Below are 25,491 nucleotides of genomic sequence, written 5' to 3'. Positions count from 1 at the left end.
GACCGAAAACCTTCATCCCTGCAGTCTGTCGCGTGCGCACGGCGTACAGAGCTAAGTAGACGGAGTTCTGCCAAACATTCCCGAGCGCTCCTCCGCATCGCATCGCTCCGAACGACGTCGTTAAGCCCGGCGAGCGACGAGCGAATTCCTCCCCTCCAAAAACATACCGGCCAGCCGCCGTCTAGGAAGACATTCGATCATCCTTTTTCGTTCTCGAAGCCACCGCCAGTCGCTGGCTGGCTGGCTCACCCGGCACGTACCGTAGTAGTACCCCTCGTTTTTACGTAACTACATTACAGCTGTGATAGCTAATCGATAAACGTGATAAATAATTCAACAACTGCGGCCGCCTGTGCCTGGGAGTAAAGTTTTCCCGCTTCCCCAAGCTATTGACGTTGCCACAATGCCGGGCCCAACGGTTCCCTGGTGGCGCCATCGATGGCTTCATAAAAAGAATTCTCTGAGACCCAGCTGAGGGCTAATCTATTTCGCTTCACAAAACCGATCCGTGGAATAATTTTGGGGCCGCAGCGCGTTTGGAAGGATCCGCGCTGGCGCTTTGATTTGACCGCTTCGGGGCGCAAATGCGTTGGCCAATAATGGGTCTATCGTCAATTAGCATCGAAGGGTAAACATTATGTGCCATCTCAATCAGTCATCGAACATTATCGGTCATCAATCCACGCGTCACCAGTCGCCAGTCGCCAGTGTGTTATTAAATGTCTCACTCTCTCTCTCTCTCTGTGTCTCTGTCTCTCTGTCTGTTTCTATCTCTCTATCTTTCTCTCACTCTCTCTCTCGTCTCTAGACTCGTATCTTCATTTGTCTGAGCAGTACGTGTGTCCGCCTGTGTCTCCGTTTGTGTGTATGCTTGCGTGTGTGCGTGTGTGAGTAATTGTCCAGTACTGGTAGTAGTAGTAGTAGTAGTCGAAGTAGTAGATCGGTGTACTCGCAGTGAACCTCGAACGAACCTCGAGCCGGGCATCATCTAATGAGCGATTGTGAGCCGTTCGCGTACCGTAGTAGTGATCCCGTAGCCGTAGCGCGTTGGAAGAAGCAGACATTGGAAGGTACCACCACCGGTCGGCACTGGAATCGTTCGCCATGCTCCGTCGGGGCCAGGAATGTACGTAATATTTCCGGCGGACGAACTAATATTGTTGACATACGGAATCGCAGTACCGAGAGTACAGCCAAGACCAACTCTGGACAACCTGCGGGAGCCACTTGTGCCCACAGGCAGTAGGCCTACATCCACCACCACCACCACCACCATCACCTCCTCCAACACCACCACCACCACCACTACCTCACCCTCGAAACACTCCAAATCCACCACCTCCAAAACACCATCCAAACCACCAGCCACTCAACAATCTTCGTCGTCGTCGCCGTCGAACAAGAAGCTCAACGATTCCGCGAGGCAAGGCCCGGCCACATCGTCTACCGCGTCACCATCAACCCCACATGCACCGACTGCACCGCACGCACTCGAACGCACCGCAAACCAACGCTCCCTGGCCAATCAGCACTCGTACGAGTCGTCCGGTTTCGACACGTTTGACGACGGGAACGCGCTAGTGGACAGCACCGAGCTGGCAACCTTTATCGACGATGGTAGCAGTAGTAGCCCCAGGAACGGCACCCTCCCGGCTACGGCGTTTACTACGGCGGGTACGGGCAGCACCCTAGGCCCTGCCGGTGGCAAGGGTGGCAAAGCAGCAACGAAGCAGCAGCAACAGGAGCAAGGTCCGGGCGCCAAATCACCCAAATCGAAGCTACAGCTGAAGCTCGGTCGCCTGAGGCCACATTCCACGATCGATCAACCGGAATCGGCCTCGCGCGTCCGTGAGGATCTGCACATACACGTCTCGAATCCGGTGTTTACGCGGGACAATCTACGGCAACGGAACTTCGATGCGTTCTTCGAGTCCGGCGAGCAGGTGTATTCGCTGGAGGTGCGCGAAAAACCGCGACCATTCGGCGATGGAACGACCGGTGGTTCCGATCCCGGGCTGGCCGGCGATCTGGACCCGGCCGGTGCGGCATACGGCGGCTTCGGGCAGCACCAGCAGCAGTCGTTGTCGGCGTTGGCGCAAACGCAACCGCGGCCCAGCTCGCTCGGGTTCTTCCGGAAGCCCAAATCCCCGATAAGCTTACGTTCCAAGAGCGCCGAACACGAGTTCGTCGAAGAGCCCCAGAAAGGTGACGGCCAGGTGCCCCTTCCATGACCCTCAACTGTGTTGTGGTTGTGCTATTCTATTTTGCCCCCTAATTTCTGAGTGAGTTCACAGACGTTTCGTGCTTCCCTCTCGTCCCCGCTCCGTGGTGTCCGCCCTTCCTTCTCACCACTTCATCACCACCACCAACTCGCTATTGACCTCCTGCCATTGAGCTACCATCTTCAGCGCTCGCTCGCTCTCTGTGTCATTCCCATTTTGTCACATTCTGATTCGTGCTCGTGTGTTACTCGTGTGTGTGTGTTCGTTTGTGGTGCCTTTCGATCATCTGTATTCCTCCGCCACACTCGGGTGTCCATCCACTAATATCGGCTTGTATCCTGTATGTATGTACCATCCACACCTTGTTCGATCGCCATACTAAGTCTTTGCGGACGTGTACTCCGCACGGACGTGTGTCACACGAGGTGCGCCCCAAATCCCGGGGAGAGGCCCGGGGACAGCATAACAACCTGTTGCGTTGCGTGCTGTACACCGCGTACCGCCGCCCCCAATTCGCCACCTCCTTCTCACCAAGAGCATTTGTCATCAATAATGCTTTTCGCTGCCAAAGCGCCTTCCCCTCGCAGGTCAGCCTTTCATTTGCCACGCACGCACGCACGCACATGTCAATCCACCCACCAGAAACCACCACCCCCTTTTTCCCGTTGCCATTTGTGTTTATGTTTACATTAGTGCGTGTACCATTGTGTGTGTGTGTGCCATTGTGTGTGCGTTTTGCTTCGTGACGCGGCCACTCCGCACGATTTGCCCCGGACCCCTCCCGGGGGAGGACTCGGGGAGTAGGAGAAGGAGTCGCGGTTCGCTTGCAACATAATGCCTCGGCATCAACATAATGCTATCCTTTCCCTCCCCCACCTCGGCAGGGGCTGCTATGCTGCTCAAAAGCTAACTAGCACCGAGCATGGCCAGGGAATGGTCCCGGGGACTGGGAGCTGGGCTTTTAATGGCAGAACATAAACTGCTAACCCCAAAAAACCCACCACGGGGGTGGACCATCCCTCTTCCGCCTTGATGCTTCCTCCCTGTTGGTTTTGCGTTTTCCGCCTGTTCCGCTGTTTGTTTATGTCTCGTTGTGTGCGCGTGTGTGTGTGTGCTGCGTTTGCTCCTTCGCGAGTGCGTGCCACGTGCGCATTAACACCCCCTCTACCCCCTGTTCCTGCCGGCCTTCTCGTTTGTTCCTTCTGCTTGCTGCACATCCGTTATCATATTGCGCTCGAGCGTCCGGATCGCATTGACCGGCGGCATTACACCGAGATTGAGATTTTATGCAAAACGATATGCCACCAAAACCAGAGATAATAATAAATAGCTTAATCAACACACCGGACGCGCGCGCTCGCACACAAACACACAGGATCTGTGGTTTGCTGCTGCTCCTGGTGGTGTGCTGCCTTCCCGTTCCCGTTCGTTGTTATCGAGTTCGTTTTTTTGTTTCGTTTTTTTTCTTTTCCTTCGCTTGCCCAAAAAACCGCAAGCATCCCATCAAATCACGGTGGAACGATCTATTGATAAAACATTCTTCTCTCTCTTCTCTTCTCTCTTCTCTCTCTCTTTCTTATTTTCTTCGATTTTTTATTACTTGAACTGACGGTGAACTTCGGCGACATGCGACAACGGTTTTCGGCGTCCGTCCGTCCGCCTGCAGAGTCATCAAAAAGCCATCGACATAACATATTTAGCAAACGTGGAACCACTCCGAGCGGCGGCCCCGCGTTCCTCGGAGGCAGCATGTCGTCCTCCAGCGGGGGCGGTGTGCTCAAGGATTTGGGCCATCCCGGCCTGAACGAGGCGCTCAAGTCACACAACGGTGTGACGTTTAAGTTAGTCAAAACAGGTAAGTAGATTAGCCGCCTCGTAACGGGCGCGCCTTCCCCTTAATCTGGTCATCTGAAGCCAACAGCAGCCAACACAGGATACGCGCATCTTCGATGATGGTGGTTCGGGGGAGGAAATGAGAATTAAGAATTTATAGGACACCTTCTTTCACTAGCGCATCGATTGGCGGGGGGACCGTAGTCTAGTCCATTGGGAGTGACCGTCGAGGGAAAAGCAACAAAATGAGCTATTTGCGATGTTGCCACTAACGTCTTGTCGGTTTTAGTACCGTGACCGCATGTTTTCGGTCAACATTTGGCGAATGAGTTATGGTGAGCGACGAGACCGGAGTCGCTACATAATGCATCTTGCTTAAAGACGGATCTTGCCGTTGGTAGATGTGGCACTTTGGGAAAATATCAACATCCTCACGCGCAAACTACCTGGGACATCCATGGCATTAATCCATCAACTTCTGTTTTTTTTTTGTTGAAGCAACCATCAGCAAAATTGAGGAAATGGAATACTTTTCGAAAGGAGCCTTGGGATAAACATTAATGTTTTGTGTTTAAGTTTGCGCCTTACTGCAAACAATGCAATGCTTTCGATTCGTATATATTATTTTCCGGAGGCAATATTGTTTTATTTCCATTTTATGATAAATGTGTCATCGGCTCTATGAGATTTAAACACGTATGTTAGATGTATGCATTAACTCAAAGTGAAAACTTTAGATAACAAAATATAAATGACTTATAGAATATCTGACGAATATACTTATAGGAAGTCTGCACTAGCATTAGTTTAAATTGAAAAAAAAATAGATATCTTTTCAAATAAGTGTATAAATAGATTCTTACACTCCTTTTATTCCTTCTTTTGAAAGTAAGAGCTCATATCGTCACATCATCAAATAATAAATGTTTGAAAGATAAATTGATCTCAAAATGATATGGTAGTAGTCCTACTAATGGGCGGTTTTTTTTAACATTGAACCTGTTGGACTTATCTACAAATGAATAAAGAGAATTTCCTACGGACTGAAGTCTAAATACGCCAAACATCAATTTTGTACGGATGAACCGAAGCTTTAATAGACGAAAAGAAGGGATTTTCGGCTCTGAATTCTAAATGGTAATGGAAAGTGGTCGATTTTCGATCATCCTTTCCGTAAGACGCATCGATTCCTCGACCGTACTGAGCGAGTACTGGGTTCACCTGTAGATATAGTAAGATTAGGATGAAAGATTGTGTAATTTGTGAAATGCTATAACACACAGAAACCATTGTTGCCGAGCAAGATAAATAGCTTTCGATGAAATTGTTACGAAAATTCAAAGAAAGATCATAAAATACTACCAAAAATTAATACCTTTACCAGATAATATTCCTATAAAACTGTTGTCAAATCAGATATAGCTCTTTTCTTTTAATTTCTTTTCGATAGATGGAACAGGCACGAATTAACGGAGTAATATCATAGTTTCTAATAAAAGGATGATTAATTTTACTCCGATCAATAGCAATCTTGAAACTAATGATTAAATTTCACAATAATAGCTACGATTTAATACGATAGGTATCTTGTGCAGATTGCAAGGAAATAGTCAGTTTTTTACGCTTCATCTTAAGATAAAGAATTAATATTAAGAATTCAGGGTTACCATGGCTCTTGGAAGCCATCATCGTAATTATTTAATTTCGATTTGATTAATCGAGTAATTCTGAAATGAGTAATGAGCAAATGTTTAGTTTTTTTTGTCTATTTTGAATCTACTCCATAAATCGAAGAGGTTCATTATTCATAGTAGAAGACCCACAAAAGTAATGCACGAACGACCTAAAGGCCTAAAGGCAACTAGAGCAGCAACAATGAACTTGTGACTTCGAATAGGTCAAACGTCAGGCACATGCTCCGATCGCATCAAATATGATAAATTAACCAAACAAGCAAACATCATTACCGTGAAGACCATCGTTCGACGTTCCTCCGAGAATGCACTGCCAGCAATACATTCTTCCAACCGAACCGATCACGTGTACTGACCGCGCGTTTGTATTGCGACCCACACCTGCTCCCTGGCCTGTTGATTCGGTTGCTGCTTTGAACGGGATGCCCGAGATCGGTCAACGATTTCCACATGCACACACATGCACACACATAAACACAAATTCACAGAAACACACACACGGTTTTCCAATTATCCGCGATTGATTTATCGGCACGAAAAAGGCAATCACCAGTGGATGATGAATGATGATGCCGTTTCTAGTTCATTTCGTGCCAATTGGGCAGAATAGCGGTATAGGCCACGGCAGCACCGGCACCAGCAGCAGCACAGGCTGTGGTCAGCAGTTTCTCGCGCTTGAATAGTAACCAAACCGAGAATCAAACCAGATGCATGCAAGGAATTGCAGGTCGTCGCGTTGCGAAGAATGGAGCGAAAAATGCATTTTCCTACCGAGAACCACGGGCGTTTAATTGTACGGCACGAAACTACGGAAACCGAATCGGATTCGGATTTGGACGAGTTTGACGATGGAACTAATATGTTGTTGTTATGTTAATCCAAATTGTAGAAAGTTCAGCGACGATCAATATTTTTAGAAACTAGATGCAGGAGAGTTTATTCTTAGACACCGGCTACTGCGCTACTGCTGGCGGACGCCACTCCCGGGGGTTGCTAGGGTGTTCTCGATGGAACGTGCCTGCTACTACGAATGACCGTTTGATCTGAGATTTTATTCAAACCCGCCGCATCCAACCACCGCCACCACCAACACAACTAAAAACACATCTCAACGATCGTCCGTGGTCGTTGGCCAGCGTCATGTTGTTTGTCGTTATAGCGAGGAAGCGTTTTAATGTTTACAGACGCAGTCCATGCGGAATCCAGTCTCTCTCTCTCTCTCTTGGCCAATGATTGAGGCTTGAATGCTGATTTATGTCTGCGCAGGTCATGATGATTGTTTTATGACTGTCACAACAGCTAACAACGCAAGCGTGCGAGCGCGCGCGATCAGGAGGAGTTTGGAAAGATGTTGGAAAAATATTTTTACATTCAACTCGCCTTTTCCATCGGATCAACTTTCATCCATTGGATTCCCCATGGTCACCACTCCTGGGGGCATAAATCTATTAAACTATTCTCGTGGTGCACACTCAAAGGCACATTGAATATGAATGGATCCGAGACGGACATAAAATGCTCGAACTCATGGCCAACCAACCTCTCTGGGTTTCTGTGAGTGAGCAGACAGAAGCAGGGAACCAGCCGCAGAACTCTGGGAGTGGAATTCTCAAGTGTGTAACCACACACAACAATGGTGAACCCGGATTGGATCGATCTCAAAGTGCATTGCATTGTTTTCCGTTTCGATCCTTGTTTTGGATCCCTCACCGGCCGGTCGAAGGTAGAGCACTACAATCTCCAGCGCAAAGCCAATGGAAAGCCAAACGGACAACGTCGTTGCCCCCCTATCCTTTTGAAGACCAATGTTGGTCGTCGTCAGTGTCAGTGTACGGACAGAAAAGGATTTAGCCCCCGAAACCGAAGCTACAAGCAACACTCTCGGACATTTTCTCTCTCTCGCTCTCCAGGGAAGAATGGTTTCGGTTATGGCTGCCATCCTTTGCCCTGTTTTTTTTTTCGTTCCATCCCAGGAACCATTGCCACCGTTATCCCCAACCTCAATATTGTATCCCGGTGCCAGCAGCGTGGTATTAAACTGTAATTGACTTTTCTGCAGAACCACGGTTGAAAGTGGCATTACCAAGAAATTTAATATTAATGAATCTGTTAACAAGAAAGGACCAACACGCTCGCTACATACTGCTACATTCTACACCACTGTCCAGTTGGTTGTACAAAAAAAGGCGAAGGGAAACCAAGCACCGGGCGACCACAATTCCGGTTGTAATTGAAAGTAATATCAAACAATCGATAGCCCCATCCACTCGTCATTGCGACGATACTGGATCCTGCACACGTGCCTCAGTGTTTTAAGTAAGCGTGTCTCGAAGGTACTCGAACTTCTCATCGAATAGACTTCGACATTCCGGCGAGGATCATAAGACCGCCGTGCAAAGGAACAGCGAAGCCGGTCGAAGCTGGTTACCTCTCGTACTACTCAAACTGTTTACCTCATTACTCGCTAATGATTCGTAAACAGTATCGAGCAAAAGTATCGAGTTTTCTCCACGTACTCACTTCTAGGCCGTGCTTCTTCACGGCGGAGTAAAGGGCCTACTCCCCACAGCAGGAGCAACCGCTCGGAACAGCTGGCAATGATGATGCTGGGAGTCGGTGATCGGAGTGGCGTTTTAATTGAGATACACTTGCACCACACCATCTTCAAACTGTGGTCTCTCCCCGTCTCTCTTTCTCTCTCTCTCTCTATGTGCCGATATTTCAAACTCTAATCGCGTACGTATCCTGTGTTGGGCCTTTGGACCCCTCCCCCCCGGCGTCATGGCTTCGGTTGATTAACTCAAGCAAGCATTCATATCATACCGACGCGGTGTGTGTTTGTGCGCGCGTGTGTGTGTGTGTTTTTCGTTTTTTTTTTGTTTCTTTTTCAGTTTCGGATTTCAGCGAAACCTTGGCCCAGCTGTACGAGCAGCATGCCGAGGCGCTGCAAGTGTTGGTTTCGAGCTACCGCAAGCGGAACAGCGAGCTCAGGAAGGAGAGGTAAGCAACCACTTTGATTTCCTTCCTTCCTTTCTTCCTTCCATCCACTTCCCACTGCACTGGTCAAAGGCAGTCGGCGGCTAAATATAAACACCAACCTACTCCAACCCACGTACCAACCCATTCACTTCCGTTTCGTTCACCGAATTCGCAGGCCCGCCTGTCAGTCGAACCTGTTCTCGGCCTGGGAAACGCTGCTACAGGAAATAGAGGCAGACTCGCAGGCAACAATCGACGTGGCCAGCACGCTCTCCAGACAGGTGAGTACCACCGGTGGTATTTGCAGCCCTCACTTGTAGCCGCTTACTTTCGCCGTAAAGGGGGGGTGTTTACATTAATTTTGGGCCGAAAATGGGCTCATTTTTAATGATTTTTTGAGACGAAGCCAATTATCAACTTTTTTTTTTAATCAAAATGGCATATTAAACTTCAAGCTTTAAGAATATTTGGTAGTAATTTGAGGAATATTTGTGAAAAATACAGTCTTGGCATATATTTCAGGGAGGCCACAAGGGAGTTTCTCAAGAACTCACTTTTTTCAGTGTCGATCTTGGAAACGATACTTTTTTGTTAGATTAAATTTTTTGCAGTTAGTCCGGTCAAGCTGATGTTATAAAAACATATCAAATTTTTCAATCGTTGTAAGCATTTTGAAGTAGCAGAAGAGATACTTTTTACGGTTTTGCTTTTACATAATGACGAATTTTACAATCATGTATATGAAAAGTATCAACACAACTCAACTCCACTGTCTAAAACTCAACTCTTAAGCACAATAAACACTCAGCGAAGCTACCTGACCAATAGTATTTAGATAAAGTATTCCAAATTTCAAAGAGCTCATTCCCATAGTTTCAATGCAACGACATCGACTTTGAAATCGTTGCTTTTGGCCGCTTCAAAGAAGCGAATTGTATTGAACTGAAAATTAATATTTTTAGCAGTTTTACAACAATTAGGAAAACGAAAAACATTTACAATACTGTTGAAAGGTTAAGCATTCATAAAAAAATCATAAAATTAATGCCTAAGCCCCTCCTTAAAGCATTAAGACATCGCAGCAAACCTTCCTTGGGAATTGACTTACTTGAAATGACTGTTGACACCTTATTTTTGGTCCGCACTTAACATTTGCAGGTCGCTCGTCCGCTGCTGGAACGCTCATTCTACCGGAAGGTCCAAAGTAGGAAAGTATTTACACACCGGGAGTCGTTCGATACAATCATTTCCAAGACTGAAGAGAAACTATCCAAGTGCCGAATCGAATACAAACAATGCTACATCGCGCACCGCCAGACCCCGACCCAGCACACGCTGACGCAGTACATCGACTCGCACAACGCGTACGTCCAGCAGCTGCACGCGACGAACGCGATGCTGGAGGCGTACCACTGCGACACGCTGCCCCAGCTGATGCAGGAGCTCGAGGAAATCTACAGCGATCTCTGCAACATCGTCTCGGAAGCCGTCATGCAGGGTGCGGAAGCCATCGCGGCCAAGGTAAGCCAGCCAGTCGGTATCATCACCATTAACTCGTCGTGTCACTGGAGGGTGGTCCGGTGATAGTTTCTTGATGGAAGGAAATTACCTTTAAACATCACTACCGGGCGACCGGGGCTGGGACTTTTCGCAGTAACCCGGAGGCCTCCGACAAATTGCCACTTCCTGCTGGTGGTGCTGCTGGTGGCCTACGATGCACACAGTGCACCGTACAGCACGAGCCAGACGATGGCAGCAGACGACACGTCATTAGCATCAAGTGGGTCGCCGATGTGGCGGCCAAGGGCTAAGCTCCTAACAAGCTAGTGGCATCCGAAAAGAAGCGACTTGGCGTCCTCTCTCGAGAAACAATGGACTGCCTTTCGGGCCCCTTCCATACCACTTCAAGACGGTCCCTTTTTCGGGATATGACATTGCCAGGATGCCTTCCGCCGAGGCACGGCCACTACACACGGCCAACGGACGTGTACGTGACATCGACAAGGAATATCCATCCGGAATATCATCCTCCCGGGGTTTGCCTGTTGAAAGGACATCCGGACAAACGGGACGATGGGGAAAAGCGGCGATCCGGGGGTTCAAAAACCGGAGTTCTGAACATGAACCCAACGGTGATTAGAATTTCAAATGCCAAAGGACTATCCGGGGGTTATTGAAGGAACCGACGGGTTCCAGTGATGATGATCCAACCGTGATTATGCTCCGAGGCCCCCCTTCTAACCTCTAACCGGAAGTCACATCAATTAAGTGAAAGGTCCTTCTTGTACCTGTGCTGTGTCCCTTTTTAAATTGAATGATGCTCGACGACCCCGAACCCGAACCCGGGTTTTAGCATCATCCAGCTGCTGCTGTTGTTGCTGCTGTTGCTATTACGGTCTACCTTTCGCCGAACGAAAATAGAATTGACATGACAACGTCTTAGTGTGCGTCTTATACGATGGAAACCATTGTTACTGCTGCTGCTGCTGCTAGGCATACGCGCACCTCACCATTCAAGCCCTGACGCCTAACCCATCATAGAGCCAAAGGGGCTCCGGTGCTGGGCCGATGTCTGATTGCCGTAAGCCATGGGCTTCTTCTTCTGTGTCGTCCCGTCCGGCTTTACCTCGGCACAGCAAGCAACACGTGTCCGGAAAGGGTGGGCCTAGCACCCATTTGCCCAGCGGCAAAAGAGCCCCAAGGATCTCGGATCCTCTGGCGCCTTCGCAACGATAAAGACTCGGGTGCGGAAGGCAAAAAGTGTGTCTCTCTTTTACCTTATCCTTGCCGACGTCGTGGCAGGAGCTAAACACACAAACGAACGTATACACACACGTACACACACAAACAGGGCAGGAGATACGACGACAACATGGGGATAAACAGAATCCAATCTCGGGTTTATTTTCGGTTTTCGATCGTTAATCGATCGCCGTCGATAAGGACGACGACGACAGCGACGACGACCGCGATGACAGGCGAAGCTGTCGCGGGACGTGCGTCGTGTATCTCTTGTAACGTCCTCCTTTCCGGGATGTGCACGAGCACTCAGAGCAAGGGAAGGTGCCCAGCGGGGTATATGTGATTGTGAATATTTTATCACCCATTGTGGGGTAACGTAGCATAACGCTTGGTAAACGTTCCAGCTCTTGGATCACCTGAACCGCGATATGAGCGCAGAACTGCGTGCCCGGTGCGGTGCGCGATGCCAGGAGGGTAAACTCATTAATAAAACATAAGAGGCAACCGCAAACCGTGATGCAGCGCATGCAGGGTTTGTGGAATGCGCCATAAGTGTGATTGTCGCGTGCCGTTTGGGTTTTTGCAATTTTGTTGAAAAGGTTTTCCCGGACAACAACAATAACGCTCGAATGGGGGAGAAGGGAAGGGAAGCGCGATTAATGCTTTTGGTTGGATTTATGATGCTTCTTGTAGTAGTAGGAAGTGACGCAGGGCAAAGCTGGTGTCTGGAAACATTAAAATCATGTTTTTGAAATATCTTTAGGGTTTCGTGGGTAAACAATCATAAATTATACAGTAAACACATTGCAATAACTTTGGAACATGAAGATGCGGAGGAGAAAAGGAAATATTATTTGAAGAACGATTACTTGTGACTTATCCTTCCTTAATTAACAAGGCGTTAGATGATGCAAAAAATGGAAAAAATCTGAGGAGAATAAGCGCTCTGTAAAAACACATACATTTCTCCAATCGTTATGCAATGAAGATTATACACCAACAAACTAATACTTTGTAATGAAGGAATTCAACTGCACTCGTGATAGTGTGTCCAAATGTGTTCATATTTTGGGAAATGTTCCTGGGAAGGAAAATAGAGTGGGCACACAAATGGAATGCAAGATAGATGAAAAATGCGAAAAAACACTTCAGAAACTTGCTGTTTTAAGAAACGTTTTCAGAATGTCTGACCTCCTTACTATGTCTGGCTCGAGATTTGGATGAATTTCAAGTGTTTTGATTGCAAAACATGTTTTGCTGATTCCGGATTAAGGCGGGCTGTCGGGGCATTGCTATCGACTATAAATCATCAAATTAGTCCTAAAATAACTCGAGGCTAGTTCCGCAACAATATCTAGAGACAATGCAGCATGGTCGTGCAGCTTCATGCTTCAAAACTCTATTCAAATGTAGAATAAAGCTTTCACTTTATCTGCTAGATGTAGCTCATATTACAGGGTTGTGCTTAAGAAATGTATCTTTTGAAAACGCCATAAAATGTTCATGCGTGTTTTTTAATTCAATTGAACTAAGGCACTCATCAATCAGTGTGGATTTTGCCGATATGTATCTTTTTAAACGATTTATGGCCTTGAGACGTTAAAGGAGAGTGTCTCGCGCTGCCCGTGAGTGGCTTTGCGGTATAATAGCCCAAAATTGTTTCAATTCGATTGACAAGTCTCGAACCATTTCTTTTGATGTATGGTTTTTTGTGGTTCACTTTCTGGACGTCTGTCAACACTACGAGTGTCCCATTAACTAATAATGGTCCGAGACTACATTTAGGTGTTGGAAGGGAACCATTAGTGCTTTAAGTCCAAATTTGAAGCCATCAATTTAACACATTCGGTTTCTGTCGCTTTTTATGTTATCAATGTTAGAGAAACAATTGCAAGGCTTGTCAACATCAGTGCGGACTATTATTAGACTTTTTTTTTAACGTGCTGTAATTTATAGTATGGTAAAATAATAATTCGGGTGAAGTTTGTTGCATTTTTATGCCTAACCCTATAATTAGCCTAGCGTAACGCTGGCTTGAACATTTTAGCAAAACATCTTAAAAGGAACGTAACATGAGGATAGGTGTTAGGAACTTATGGTGAAACGCCTACTTTATTCTTCACGGCAATCTTCTACCATTAGAGGTAATCCTAAATGCGTTTAACTATTTGTAAAACTCCTCGATTTGTTTGCACCCCATGTCCTATTTGTGGCTCGTGAAAGCATAACGCCTCATTATATTAGGCTCGATGTTTTTGTAATTACCTGAAGAAGGCACACCTTGACGCTCTGCGAGATCCATAAAACAACATTTCGAGCTTCGTATGGGACCGAACTCATAACACATCAAAGCATTACTCTGCACGCCACGGCATACCAGGGATCATTGTATGAGCAATACACCGAATGGAATGTAAATGATTGGCTTTTACGTTTCCCCCACGAACCAAAACGAAATTAAGTCACGGATCTCGTCTTAAGGTTTACGGGCTCGCGACTTCTCAGCCGGATCTATGGGTGGGTCGGTGGGTGGTTTCCGGTCCCGGCTTTGCTCCGGAAATAAGAAATGAGCTCGTTGAACGAAGATTAACCGTATTTGAGCCATTTAGGAGCAATCTTCTCAATGAATATCCATTAATAAAGCATAACAAACTCGAAACGACCCGGCCACTTTCCCGTGCGGCCGAAATCGGCTCGGCCGTGGCCCTTTGAAGTCCTGGCGCTCCTTGCGCCACGGAGCCGGATTAATCAAATATTCAAAAATCTGTCTCGCTTCAAGGGAGCACCACCGCGTAGGCGTTTCACGATGATTGATCCACCGGTAGTGCACGAATCGAGGCAGTAGAATGGTGCCGAGAGGCGTTAGATGCTCCTCGCCAAACCGCAAACTCTCCAGCAGCGGCCTGAAGTGCTGGAAAAGTCTGCACGATGAATCCCAAAACACTCCATTGTTCGGGCTGTTTTGTTTTTTTCGAACAATGGCGGTACATCGAAACCACATGCACACACACGCACACGCACACACATGGAGCCAATTAAACACGCGAGCGATACGCGATACCAGCACCACCGTTAAGGATCCATTTTAACATGCGGGCAGGGAAGCGCGATAAAATATTAATTTTCATTCATTTTCCCCTCACCCACCAGCACCCAGGAGGGACGCAAAATGTTTGTATATATGCGTATGGGTATCTGGTGGTCATGTTTTTTTTTACTGCTGGAGTTCTGGTTTTGATGGTTTCGTTTAAAAAAAATAACAAACTGACTGACATTCAGCGCAACTCGACCTATTACAAACACTTGCCTACAGTAATGAGCTTTCTATTTGCATTTGTACCTACCTAAGGGTTTTAACTTTTAAACCGGTAAAAAACAAAATACATTTTACACAGAAAATGAAACAGTTTTTCCACCCGGCGCGAGGAAAAACTCGGTCACCGATAAAGTACTTCCGGCGTGCTAATGAACCCCGCCCGGAGCAGCAGCAGCAACAACTTCTGCTGCTGCTGCTACTGAACTTTCCACAACAACCTCCCCGGGTTCATTGTTGTACACGGCTCAATTTGAATAACGGTCGGAATCGGACACTTCCGTCAACCGGTCGCCGCGAAGCTGCTCGGAACAGAAAATCCAATTAAATATCTCGCGTCAATATTTGCCGGTTGGAAAACTTTCACCGGCGCTAGCAATGGAATCGAAACACATCCCATCCCATCCCGTCCCGCACAGCATACTGGCTCAACTGGTTTCCTGCCACTTTAATTAGCAGCACTCACGGACGGACGGAGACCATGGTCGAAGGATGACAATCGGTCGGTCCGGTCGACAACACAACACCACCAAACGAGGACAACGTGGCGACGTGCGCGCGAAGAGGATCCACTCAACAGCAAAAACAAAAAAGGGAATGAAAATATGAGCATAAAATCATGATCAAATCATCTGTTGAGTTCGCATGATGAAGGCTCTGGTGGCAGGGGATGAGGAGAATGAAGATTATTTTCATTCCATTAGCACTGCGGCCACCATTTGCGGCACATTCGCGCCTCAGTCGCGCGTCGCACGATAAAATGCGCCGTTCCGGAAGTCATTACCCGACCAGCTGATAACCGACCAGGAATTGTTCTTTGCAAACTGCTTTCCTAGAGCTGGAAAGACCGAAACTTTCCCTGCTTTACTCTTGAGGACACTTTGTGCCAAAAGCCGTAGCGTGGCAGACGGGTAATGTGATATGAGAGCTACCAGCACGGTTCCAGAGAATTAGTATCCTTCCTGGTAGAGTCAAAGTGTCATTTTCGGCATACTTTCGGCACAGGCCCGGGCCAGACAAACAACAAACGAGCCAGCAATGGCGAATAGTTCCAGAAAAGAGAAGGCAGGAGAAACACTAGAATTACGTTACGGAGTGTCGCGTCGTCGTCGTGGCAAAGGATCACTTCCAGAGACTCTCGAGAGATTCTCCTCGAGTGACATCGAAACCGAAACCGGCGTGAGAGGCGTCTGTCGCTTCGCTTTCGTTTCACAACGCGACGCGCACGGTGTCCCCAGTGCACCGTACAGGGCTTCTCTGGCCAGTGACAAGTAGTCAACCCCCCCCAGGAACATGCCAGCACATGCCAGCACATGGCAGCCATCGCTTCCTCCTCCATCGGCCACCATCATCTTAACCACCTGCTTTCTTGACATCTCGGTCTGGCTTTGCAGGCGGTGGAGCAGGCGAAACGGTACGATGGGTTGGCGGCACAGTGCAAGAACGTCTCACCGGCACTCGATCTGGGTTACTTCGTCCGTACCCTGCCCCTACCCCCGAACGTGCAGCGGATTCCAAGGAAAGCGTTCGCACCACCGCAACCCACAAACTCATCGGCCATCGCCCAGGCCCAGGACCACCAGGCCGCGAGTGCGGACGAGCTGCAGGATAGCTACGGAATGGTAAGTCGCGTCTGTCGCGCGGGGAAGGCAATTTTAATTGGAATTGAAACCACCAACGGTGCGGTGGCCACCGTGCAATTATGCGAGTAACCGAGTTTGCAATCTCGCACTCTCTCTCTCTCTCTGTCCATTTATGCTAACTAAATATAATGTTCTGCTCGTGCTGGATTTTCCAGGATCCGATGGGCCCCGTTTTTAAGGATGAGCTCGTCGTGGACAAAGGTGCATCCATCCAAGTGCGCCCGTCGGTCGAGGCACTGCGAAGGGAATCCCAGGAATTAGAAATTCAAATCAAACAGCTGCAGGTTGGTAGACCCCCGGTGGACCGTTGTGTTTGTGCTGCATGCCTATCTCCATACACAAAAACCAAGGCGACGACAAGAACGAGACTAAAGAGCAGAAGAAGACCGGGTTTTGTGTGATGCTAACAATGTACGATCGCTATTGTTTCCGTTTTGAACCGTCTTTGATTGTCTTGGCAGTTTTTTTTTCTTCCGTTTTCTGGTGCCCGTTTTGCGTTTGCGTTTGCTTAATTAATTCCTGTTACAGTTGTTTAAACTTCATCCATCTCGTTGACTCGCTGCTGCAGAGTTCCGTTCCGTTCCGTTCCGTTTCGTTCTTTTCTTGTCTTGTCTTGCGTCGTAGTCTTGCGTTGTGTGCGAGTTTTACCGTTTTACCGTTTAGCCTCATCTATAGCATCGATTTCGCAATTTATGGTTGTTTCATTATGTTTTTCTTTTCTCCCACATTCCCATTCCCCCCTTTTATCCTACCCCCTTTCCCTTCTTCTGTTACCGACTGTTTGTGCTGCATTCCGTTCCGTAGGATTCTGTAGACGCTTTAGTTCGTACACAGATGAGAGGCATCGAGGGTCAGCTGTACAACAAAGCCAATGAGATCCAGGAGGATATCTCGATGAAAAAGTTCGACATACGGGCCAAACAAATCCATCTCGCTGCGGTCCGCGCTCAGGTGAGGATTAACCTTTGGTTTCTTCGTTTACTCGTTCCATTTCTTCTTTCACTCGATTCGCTTCGGCTCCAAAGCCACCCAAGCGCGTATGGTGGAGCTTCTTTTTCGTTCGGTATCACTTTAGTAGCGTTCGAGTTCTGCAGCATTACGATGACAGTACAACCACACTTTACACACATCTCGTTTAGGTATTTATTGTTCTGGAATAATATGTATCAATTTTGTTTACAACTCGTGCTGAGAGTAGCGTAGCGATATTTAATAACTTCATAGTTTTCCAACGGCCAGAAATCTTCTCTTTTGCAACATGTAAGTTTGCCACTTGTTTCTGGCGCAAAGTGTTATTAATCGTGTAATGTTATTGTTTCAAACATTGAAGTGAACTTTCGCTTTTGGAAATTCGAATCTAAGGATAGGTAAAATTTGTGCAACATGTGCAACCGAAATGTCCTGTTGATGTACAAGAGCACTAATTGAGCTGGTTTGTTACATTTCCGACACATTTCTCGGTTATTTCTTCGATAAATTTCTATTGATAGTTGTTCTTATGGAATTGATTGATTGATTGATGAAATCGAATAAATATACGCCATTCTTACAATAAGGCTGGCTACCTGAATCAAGCCCAATCTTTACGGTCCATTGGTAGACGAATGAAGGACAAAATCCAAAACATGTGATTTCTCTCCACAGTTCAAGAGTATTGTCAGTTCCTCAACATAATGGCTAAATTATATGCAAAAATTTGCAAACCTTTCTGCAACATTCTCTTTATGATTGGCAATCATGTGAAATGGTATAGCATCTTTGCACTGATTTTGGCAATCAAATATTGTTATCAAGAAACGCTATCAAACACTTTCGGTCTTCTAAGAGTACCGTAGTTACTAAAAACAGAAGACCAGATTCTAATTTAAACAAAGGCTTTTTTCCTTTGTCCTTTGGAATAAAGCATCTTAAGGAAATTTGGAAATTTGAATCCTTTGAACTTTCGCTTGTCGCATGTTACGTGTAAGTTTGGAAGAAACGATGAAATGGCTCTAAGGTCACTCACGGCTGCACACAGAACTCCCTTTTGCCACGATGGATGCGCACTAACGTGCTATGGAGCTTAGTGAATCCTGAAGGGTCCTGACCCGAGTTATGGGTTCAAAAACCGCGGGAGTAACGTACCATGTATGGCGATCTAAACATCTACTTCTTTATCATTTCTGCTTCGATTGACGTGAATCTTTCACAGAATAGGAAAGAAAGATACTGGACTTAGGATAAAATCTAAAAATTAATTTTTCACATCCCCATCCATCAGAGTTTTCACAAAATTTCTCGATAAATTCTGCTCGAAATTCTGAAGCTGCTCGAGTATTTTTTTCCGCTAGAGGCGCTAGTGTCGCGCGTACCTAGCGCCTCTAGCGGCGAATGCGTAAATCTATTTCATTTTGATTCAATTTTAACGACTTTTTAACACTAAGAATTTTACCGACTTTTTAACACGTTCCTGGAGATCACATCTTCAAAAAGCCACATCCATCCTAATGACACACTTTAGCAGGTCCTACTACATTAATGTACTGTATAAACCTTACAAAAACCAGGTAACTGGATCGGTAGTGGTAACGTAATGGACAAATTGTTATTTTTAACTTTGTATTCAAATTTTTGTTTATATATAAATATTTATAAATATTTCGTTCATGAATTCATATTTTCCGTCAATCTTGCATTGAAGAATCCACTCTCGCCCTACACTACATGGACTGTTCTTGGATCCTGCGAAGAATCTATAAAAAGATCTACCTACCTTTCCTCTTGCTGCACGATTTGTGTGGCATATTAATATCTTCGTAGAGATCATGTCTGGATAAAAAATTAAAAACGAATTGGGAAACGCATATGAAACGCTGGGTTTGTAAGATCAATAATCAAAACATATTTCATAGAATCTTGTCGATCAATTGGGGGTTTCTGGCTTATTTCTGATATTATAGCCAAAGGGCGTCTGTATTTTCATCACGCTATTGCTTTCTTCAAACATGGCAAGAAGAAACAAGACAAATGAAAGTTATATTCGCTCCATCTATCTTTTGCTTCCTCCGATGGATTAATTATGCATTGACTTACACACGCTGGATGGCTACAAAACACCAAAACAAAAGTTTTCTCTACACGGTTTACTCCTGGATTGGAAGTATCTTTTCGGATGGATAAATCGATCTTCAACCTGCAAAGTTCAATCCAAAAAAAAACACGGAGTACCATGCGCCTCCACCATGCGCCTCCACCATGCGCCTCCATCGACCGTCCATCGGCCCGCTATCGGCGGCACCATTGGGGCATGAAAGGAACTTAAAATTGAATCAAAATTGACGTAAAAAAAAGCGGTTTCTCTTCCAATCAAAGCGCTCTCAGCTGGCCACGCAGGGGATCCGGTTTCCAGGACCGAATCAATCTCACGGAAAAGCGCTACAAGTTACGTCCCCCCCCCCCCCCCCCCCCCCTTGCCAAAAGAACACCCAAAGGCTAGGAGGCTCGAGGATGTATCCTCCCAGCTTCTTACCTTGCTATTAGTAAATTGCCAAAAATTGATTTCTACCTTTTGCACCCTCACCTCCCCTCGCGTTCCACCAGCCTCCGTTCGAAGCCGGCATTCGGCGGAAAGGTTTAACGGAGCGATTCCAGCGACCGCGTGAGATTGGATGAAAAGCTTTCGTGTCTTGTCCTCGTCGTCGTCGCTCGCTCGCTCACTTTGCTTGCTAGCAGCTTGCTTATCAATATTGCACAACCATGAGGGTTGTTTCATTCAGAAAACGCGTCCCAAACACCGCACGAAACCCTCGCGCGCGCACACACACACACACACCGACACATGCGCCGATAGCCGCTCGCAGGTACACTGAAGGAATGTGATGTACCACGATCGAGTCCGATGCTTCCTATCCTATCCGTTACCGGGCGAAACTCCGCCAAACTCGCTACCAAACGGCGCATGTGCCATCCTTGTACAATGTGTCGTCTCCTGTGTGTGTGTGTGTGTGTATATCGTTTCGGGATGACGATGTACACACTAATACCACCACAGCTGCTGCTGCCACGGAACTAAGATACAAAACCGAAACCACACTCGGCGTCGGCGGACAGTACCGAGCGACCACCGACCGAAACGCTGCTGGCGGTGTCTCCTGTTCACTTGTTTTGCCCGTTTTGCGCTGCGCGCTCGCATTTTGCAACCAGGTCGCGACCACCGACCAGACACCAAGCACCAGCAGTAGCAGCAGCAGCAGCAACACGCAGCTCGAGCAGAAGCCAGCCCAGGTTGCCAAGGAACACCGTGGCACCGTGACCAGCCTTAACAGCTCGCCTGGAGACTGTTGCCGTTTGTTTGAGGCAGTCCCAGGACAAAGGTGTCGAGATAAAGTGCGGCACAGATCGAAGCGCGCGCGTCTGTGTGTGTGTGTTTTGGTGTGTGTTAGCTATATCGAAAGCCTAGCGAGACCAGCGGATGCCAGAATGTCCATCCTACCGGACGATACGGGCGCCGTGAGACGGTGGTTCCGCTGATAACCACCAACCATCCTTAGCAACGGAACGACGCTCGCGTGTCCATCGCCACTAGCACCATCGATGCATGCAGCAGCCAGCTGGGGTTCCGCCGATCCGTCGTGTTAGTTGTTACTGCCTTCTGGTTGCGGTTTCGGGTGGCTTCCTTGGTGGCCCCTTGGTGCTGCCTGCCGTTGGCCGTTACCAGTGGAGACGCCAGTGGCCCCGTTGGCGCATAGCATCGCGTATCGCTCGGCCGAAACCGAAACACACCATCGTAGCTCGACGAGTGTGGCTGAGTGTTGGTGTGTTGTCTGATTGAAGCAAGGACCTCGTGCTTGCCCTGCTCGGGTGTAAGGAAAGCTACCGTTGTTGGCTCTTGAAGAAGGAGCAGCAGCAGCAGCAGGCGTGATAACAAACAAACAACCACACCGAACGCCGTCACCATCGTCTTGGGAGAGCGTCAACGCTGGAGGCCGAGACGACAAGCGAGCCGGAGAGAGAGAGAGAGCGAGAGAGCGATTGCGTGTGTGTGAGTGGCCACGAGCATTGGCAACACCACGCAGGGGCCGTCTTTTAGTGTGTTCGATTATGTCAGACCGGTTGAGTGATAGTTCAGTTCGCTCTGGCCATCCTCTATCATCAGGCCTCCATCAGACTCCATCGGCCATAGCATCGCAGCTGGTGACCACCGGGAACACCGAGCACAGTGATCCAGCCCAAGTCCAGTCGAAGTCGGAGACCGACAGCCAGTCGGGCCACGGACTCACAGAAGGACAGTAGTCCACCTTCTTAATCTAATCCAAACGCACAAAGTAGCAAAAAACATTAGCCTGGTTAGCGGGCAAGTTAGTAGTTTTATTGTGATATATATTGTTAACTTCAATGATGCGTCGAGTGCTGCGAGTTCGACTGTTTGTGAGTGATAGAAACCAACAGAAAACGACGGAACGGGAGTAGAGAGAGAGAGAGAAAAAAATAACTATTTTAACTGCAAGTTATCCGGCGGCCAAGGTGAACCATTTCCATCACCACCACCACCACCACCACACCACATTCCAGGCACACGCGCCTCCAGTTCCGGTCTTGAGGCGGACCGACAACAACACGCTCGAGCGCTCGATACGACGGTGGACGTAACATGTTGAAACGCTGTGTTATACGTTATTATACAAAACTGTAGCCGCAAGCTATCTTAGATACGTAAACATCCAACTAAATATTTAGTGTGCTAAGGAGCGCCGAACGAGCGAATACTGCGAACCCACATCGATCCACATCAACATCTGATAACACACTCCCTCCCCCGACACTTCGCGTTGCTTATGTGCGAGAGAGAGATAGAGGGAGTCAGCGAGAGAATCAGAGAGATGTTTAGAGGCATATCTAGGGTGAGCAATGCTGCCCAAAGCTTAGACTAGCCACAGCAGCAGCAGCAGCAGTAGCCGCATCAAGCTTTGCTTCATTCCCGTGTTAGCAGCAGCTGGAACACGGACAACAAATTGTGATAACCAGGTCGCGCAGCGCACAAACCCACAGACAGGCCCCAGAGAAACGTGGCCACCACCAGTGATGATGCCATTGTGATCAAGAGCCGCGCGCATCTTCCCTCCCTTATTATGCGTGCCGTGTTTTGCTTATGACTTACGTGTGACAACAGAGTTCGGCTGCCAGTCTGCTGCTTCACAAGTGCTTAGCCAGAGTGTGAGTGTATGTGTGAGTGTATGTGTGCGTCTGTGTATCGTGAGTAGTGTGGTGACAGAGCAGAGCCCGAAAAGCCCGAAAATAGCCAAAAAGTACGAGTGCGCGTGAGTGTAATATGCCAAGTCATCAATTTTCTGTTCATAATCCTGGCCTGGCGCCTGGCGCTTGACCTTTTCTGGTAGCGGGGTGGGCGGCGAGAAGGGCGATCAGTTCCCAAAAAAAAAAAAAACACAACAGCAGGCCATACGACAGGGTGGCATTAAACAGGGGACACTAACACACGCACACATACACCTAGACACACACACAGACACACTTCTATGCAATTGTTGTTCGTGGGAACTGCGGGAGCCCCCTGGCCACCGTCATCTTGCGCCATATTATCGTTTCTTTGGATTTTGGATTTGGATTTTGTTGTAACAGCACACCGCTGATCCTCGCGTGTCCACGCGGACCGTCCGTCGAGTTGGATTGTGTCGTCCGGTAGGAAAAGCGACCACAACTTTGAAGCAGACAATAGAAGTAGCAGCGGCAGCAGGAGTAGCAGCAGAAGCAGTGGTGCGTCCTGGTCGATTCGATTGGACCGATTCCGGGGCCGGGCAATCATTTATTTATCAAACTGAAACCCAAAACGGAAACGGAACCGTTTCGGAAGGTTGAAGGAAAAACATCCATCGTTTTCGAACGGCCACGGTCCTGGGTCCCTGGTGCGCGCTGGAATGGAATCCAAACATATCACCGGTCACCATTCCGACACACCGACACCAACTTCCGACGTAGGGGACGATAAAACCAAGAAGCTCGACGTCACCACAAAAAGTGGAGGGCGCCATTAGGACAAAGGAAAATACCCCGAAAAGTACCGTGACAAACAAACCTAGGGGTTAAAATCAAGCGCCTGTGGTTCAGTTCAGTGTAAAGCAGCAGCGGCAGCAGTAGCAGCAGTTCCAAATGGGTTTGATTGCAATCCGTTATCGCATCGTAAGTTGCGTTGTAATGATCCTGCCTGTCTGTCTGCCTGTCTGACTGTCTGCCTTTGATTAACTCGCTTGATTCATTATTCTGATTTTCGATCGATCCTTCATCTACCACCGGATACATCGGTACACATAGACAAAACACACGGACACGCAGACATCACAGACTCATCATCAGCATCACCTATCTATCTTGATGCCCTATCTATCGCTGCTTGTGCACACTCGGCGCTGTGCTGCGATAATGGTTGCGTGTGTAATGTTACTTTGCGTCGCTGCTAGGCGCTGCTCCTGGTGGCCATCCACACCTTGGCCGGCACCAAGCATCTGCCCTCTGCTCTGCTCTCTGCTCTACTATTGTTTCTGCCGCTGGCCATCTCTATTGCATCTTTCCCCCATTCGCCATTTACTCGCTCGCTCGCTCGCTCCCTTGGATGTGTCCTTTCTTGCACTAAATCAATCTTTATCTTTATCTCTTCTCCCACTGTTAACCTTCACTACGCCTGGTGTGTATGTATGTACATGTGTGCCTGTGTGTTGATGCGCCCATAACCTCACAAATGGTAATGGGGAAAAATCGATGACCAAATACTTACACAACACATGATCCAACCATCGTTGGTGTCGTGTGTGTGTGTAACAGCACTATCCTTGAGTCCATCGCTGTACTCGGTGCGCCCACAATGGAGCACAGCACCAGCACCAGCAGCAGCAGCTAGATCACAGCTCCTGCTACAACCGCTACAGCTTCATAGTCACACGAATGGCCCGGATTCGGCGTCGTCTCGATAGGTTATCCGTTGTCGTCTCAGCTGCAGGCAGCGCTGCTAGCGGGATGCTGCTGGATGCGTCACGGGCCACGATTCCAAGTGCGACCGAGCAGGCAACGAACATCCAGGCGTAGCCCCGGCATCCCCAGTCCCAGGAAGGGCGTCACATTTGCTGGCTGGCTCGCTGCCTGGCGCCGCCACCATTGCTTTATCACGCGCCGCCCCCTCAATAGTGCTCCGCCTCGGTTTCGCCTACAACACTATGCGATTGCTTCGCTCGCCCAGCATCTTACGAACGCAAGATGCACTTCAGTACTTGCGGATTGGTAAATTAGTTTTCATTAGTTTTTGATTTTTGCCACTCCACCACTCTTTCACTTCTGCGTTCATCTTCTCCTTTTCGTCTTCCTTTCTTCCTTTCTTTCCTTTCGTTCGTTCCTTTCGTTCGGTTTGCTGTTCTTACTACTGCTGCTCGATGCTGGTTGCGATTGCGTTACGTCGTTATGTTTCCTTTGTTCGTTTGTTGCAAGCCAAGCTTCAAGGATGCTGCTGCTGCTGCTAGTGCTGCTGCTAGTGCTGTTGCTGCTTCGTTCAATTTGACTCCTCGGCTTTCGATTGGTGCATCCAGGCACATCTTCATCTTGATGAACCCATCCGTAGCCTCGAAGCATGCAAGATGAAGCCTTCCTCGTTTTCTCTTTCTCTCTCTCTCTAGAGAATATTGGCGTGACAATGCGAAGCAACACCGGTATCAGTGGCAGCTGCTGTTGCAGCTGCAGAACGATAAATCATAATGAAATTATCATCAATTGGTCTACACACATACACACACCTATCTCGGCTGCCCATTGAAATATGCAAGACCTCCCCCCCAACCCCCATTGCTTGGCCTGAGTTATTCGTTGATTGTTATGCGATCAGAACACTTCTCTCTCTTTTTATGTCTCTCTTTGTCTCTCTCTCTTTTATCTCTCTGCATGCATGGCTCGTCAACACCTAGCTGATACGGTTAGCGTTTGTAGTGTGTTTCTTGTGCAATGCAAGATACGGAATGACTTTTGGTAATTGAAATAGTGCTTTGTTCTCCGACCATACAAATATCAAAAAAAGACTCCGGGCTTCCAGG

At 47.8% G+C, this 25,491-nt stretch overlaps 1 protein-coding gene across 1 annotated transcript in view; it reads left to right on the top strand.

Annotated features, from left to right (window-relative positions):
• The window catches only part of LOC125957521 (uncharacterized), a 78,920-nt gene that overhangs the window by 20,734 nt on the left and 32,695 nt on the right, over positions 1 to 25,491 (top strand). The window contains 8 exon segments of the mRNA XM_049690276.1: positions 809 to 2,205; positions 3,889 to 4,077; positions 8,641 to 8,749; positions 8,904 to 9,009; positions 9,887 to 10,249; positions 16,178 to 16,405; positions 16,582 to 16,710; positions 17,231 to 17,377. Of these exon segments, the coding sequence (XP_049546233.1) occupies positions 1,125 to 2,205; positions 3,889 to 4,077; positions 8,641 to 8,749; positions 8,904 to 9,009; positions 9,887 to 10,249; positions 16,178 to 16,405; positions 16,582 to 16,710; positions 17,231 to 17,377 (2,352 nt within the window). The 5' untranslated portion in view covers positions 809 to 1,124.

This window comes from Anopheles darlingi, chromosome 3, assembly GCF_943734745.1.
Source record: "Anopheles darlingi chromosome 3, idAnoDarlMG_H_01, whole genome shotgun sequence".
NCBI lineage: Eukaryota > Metazoa > Arthropoda > Insecta > Diptera > Culicidae > Anopheles > Anopheles darlingi.
The sequence above is the reverse complement of the archived record's forward strand: the minus strand, read 5'-3'. Positions and strand labels throughout refer to the sequence as shown.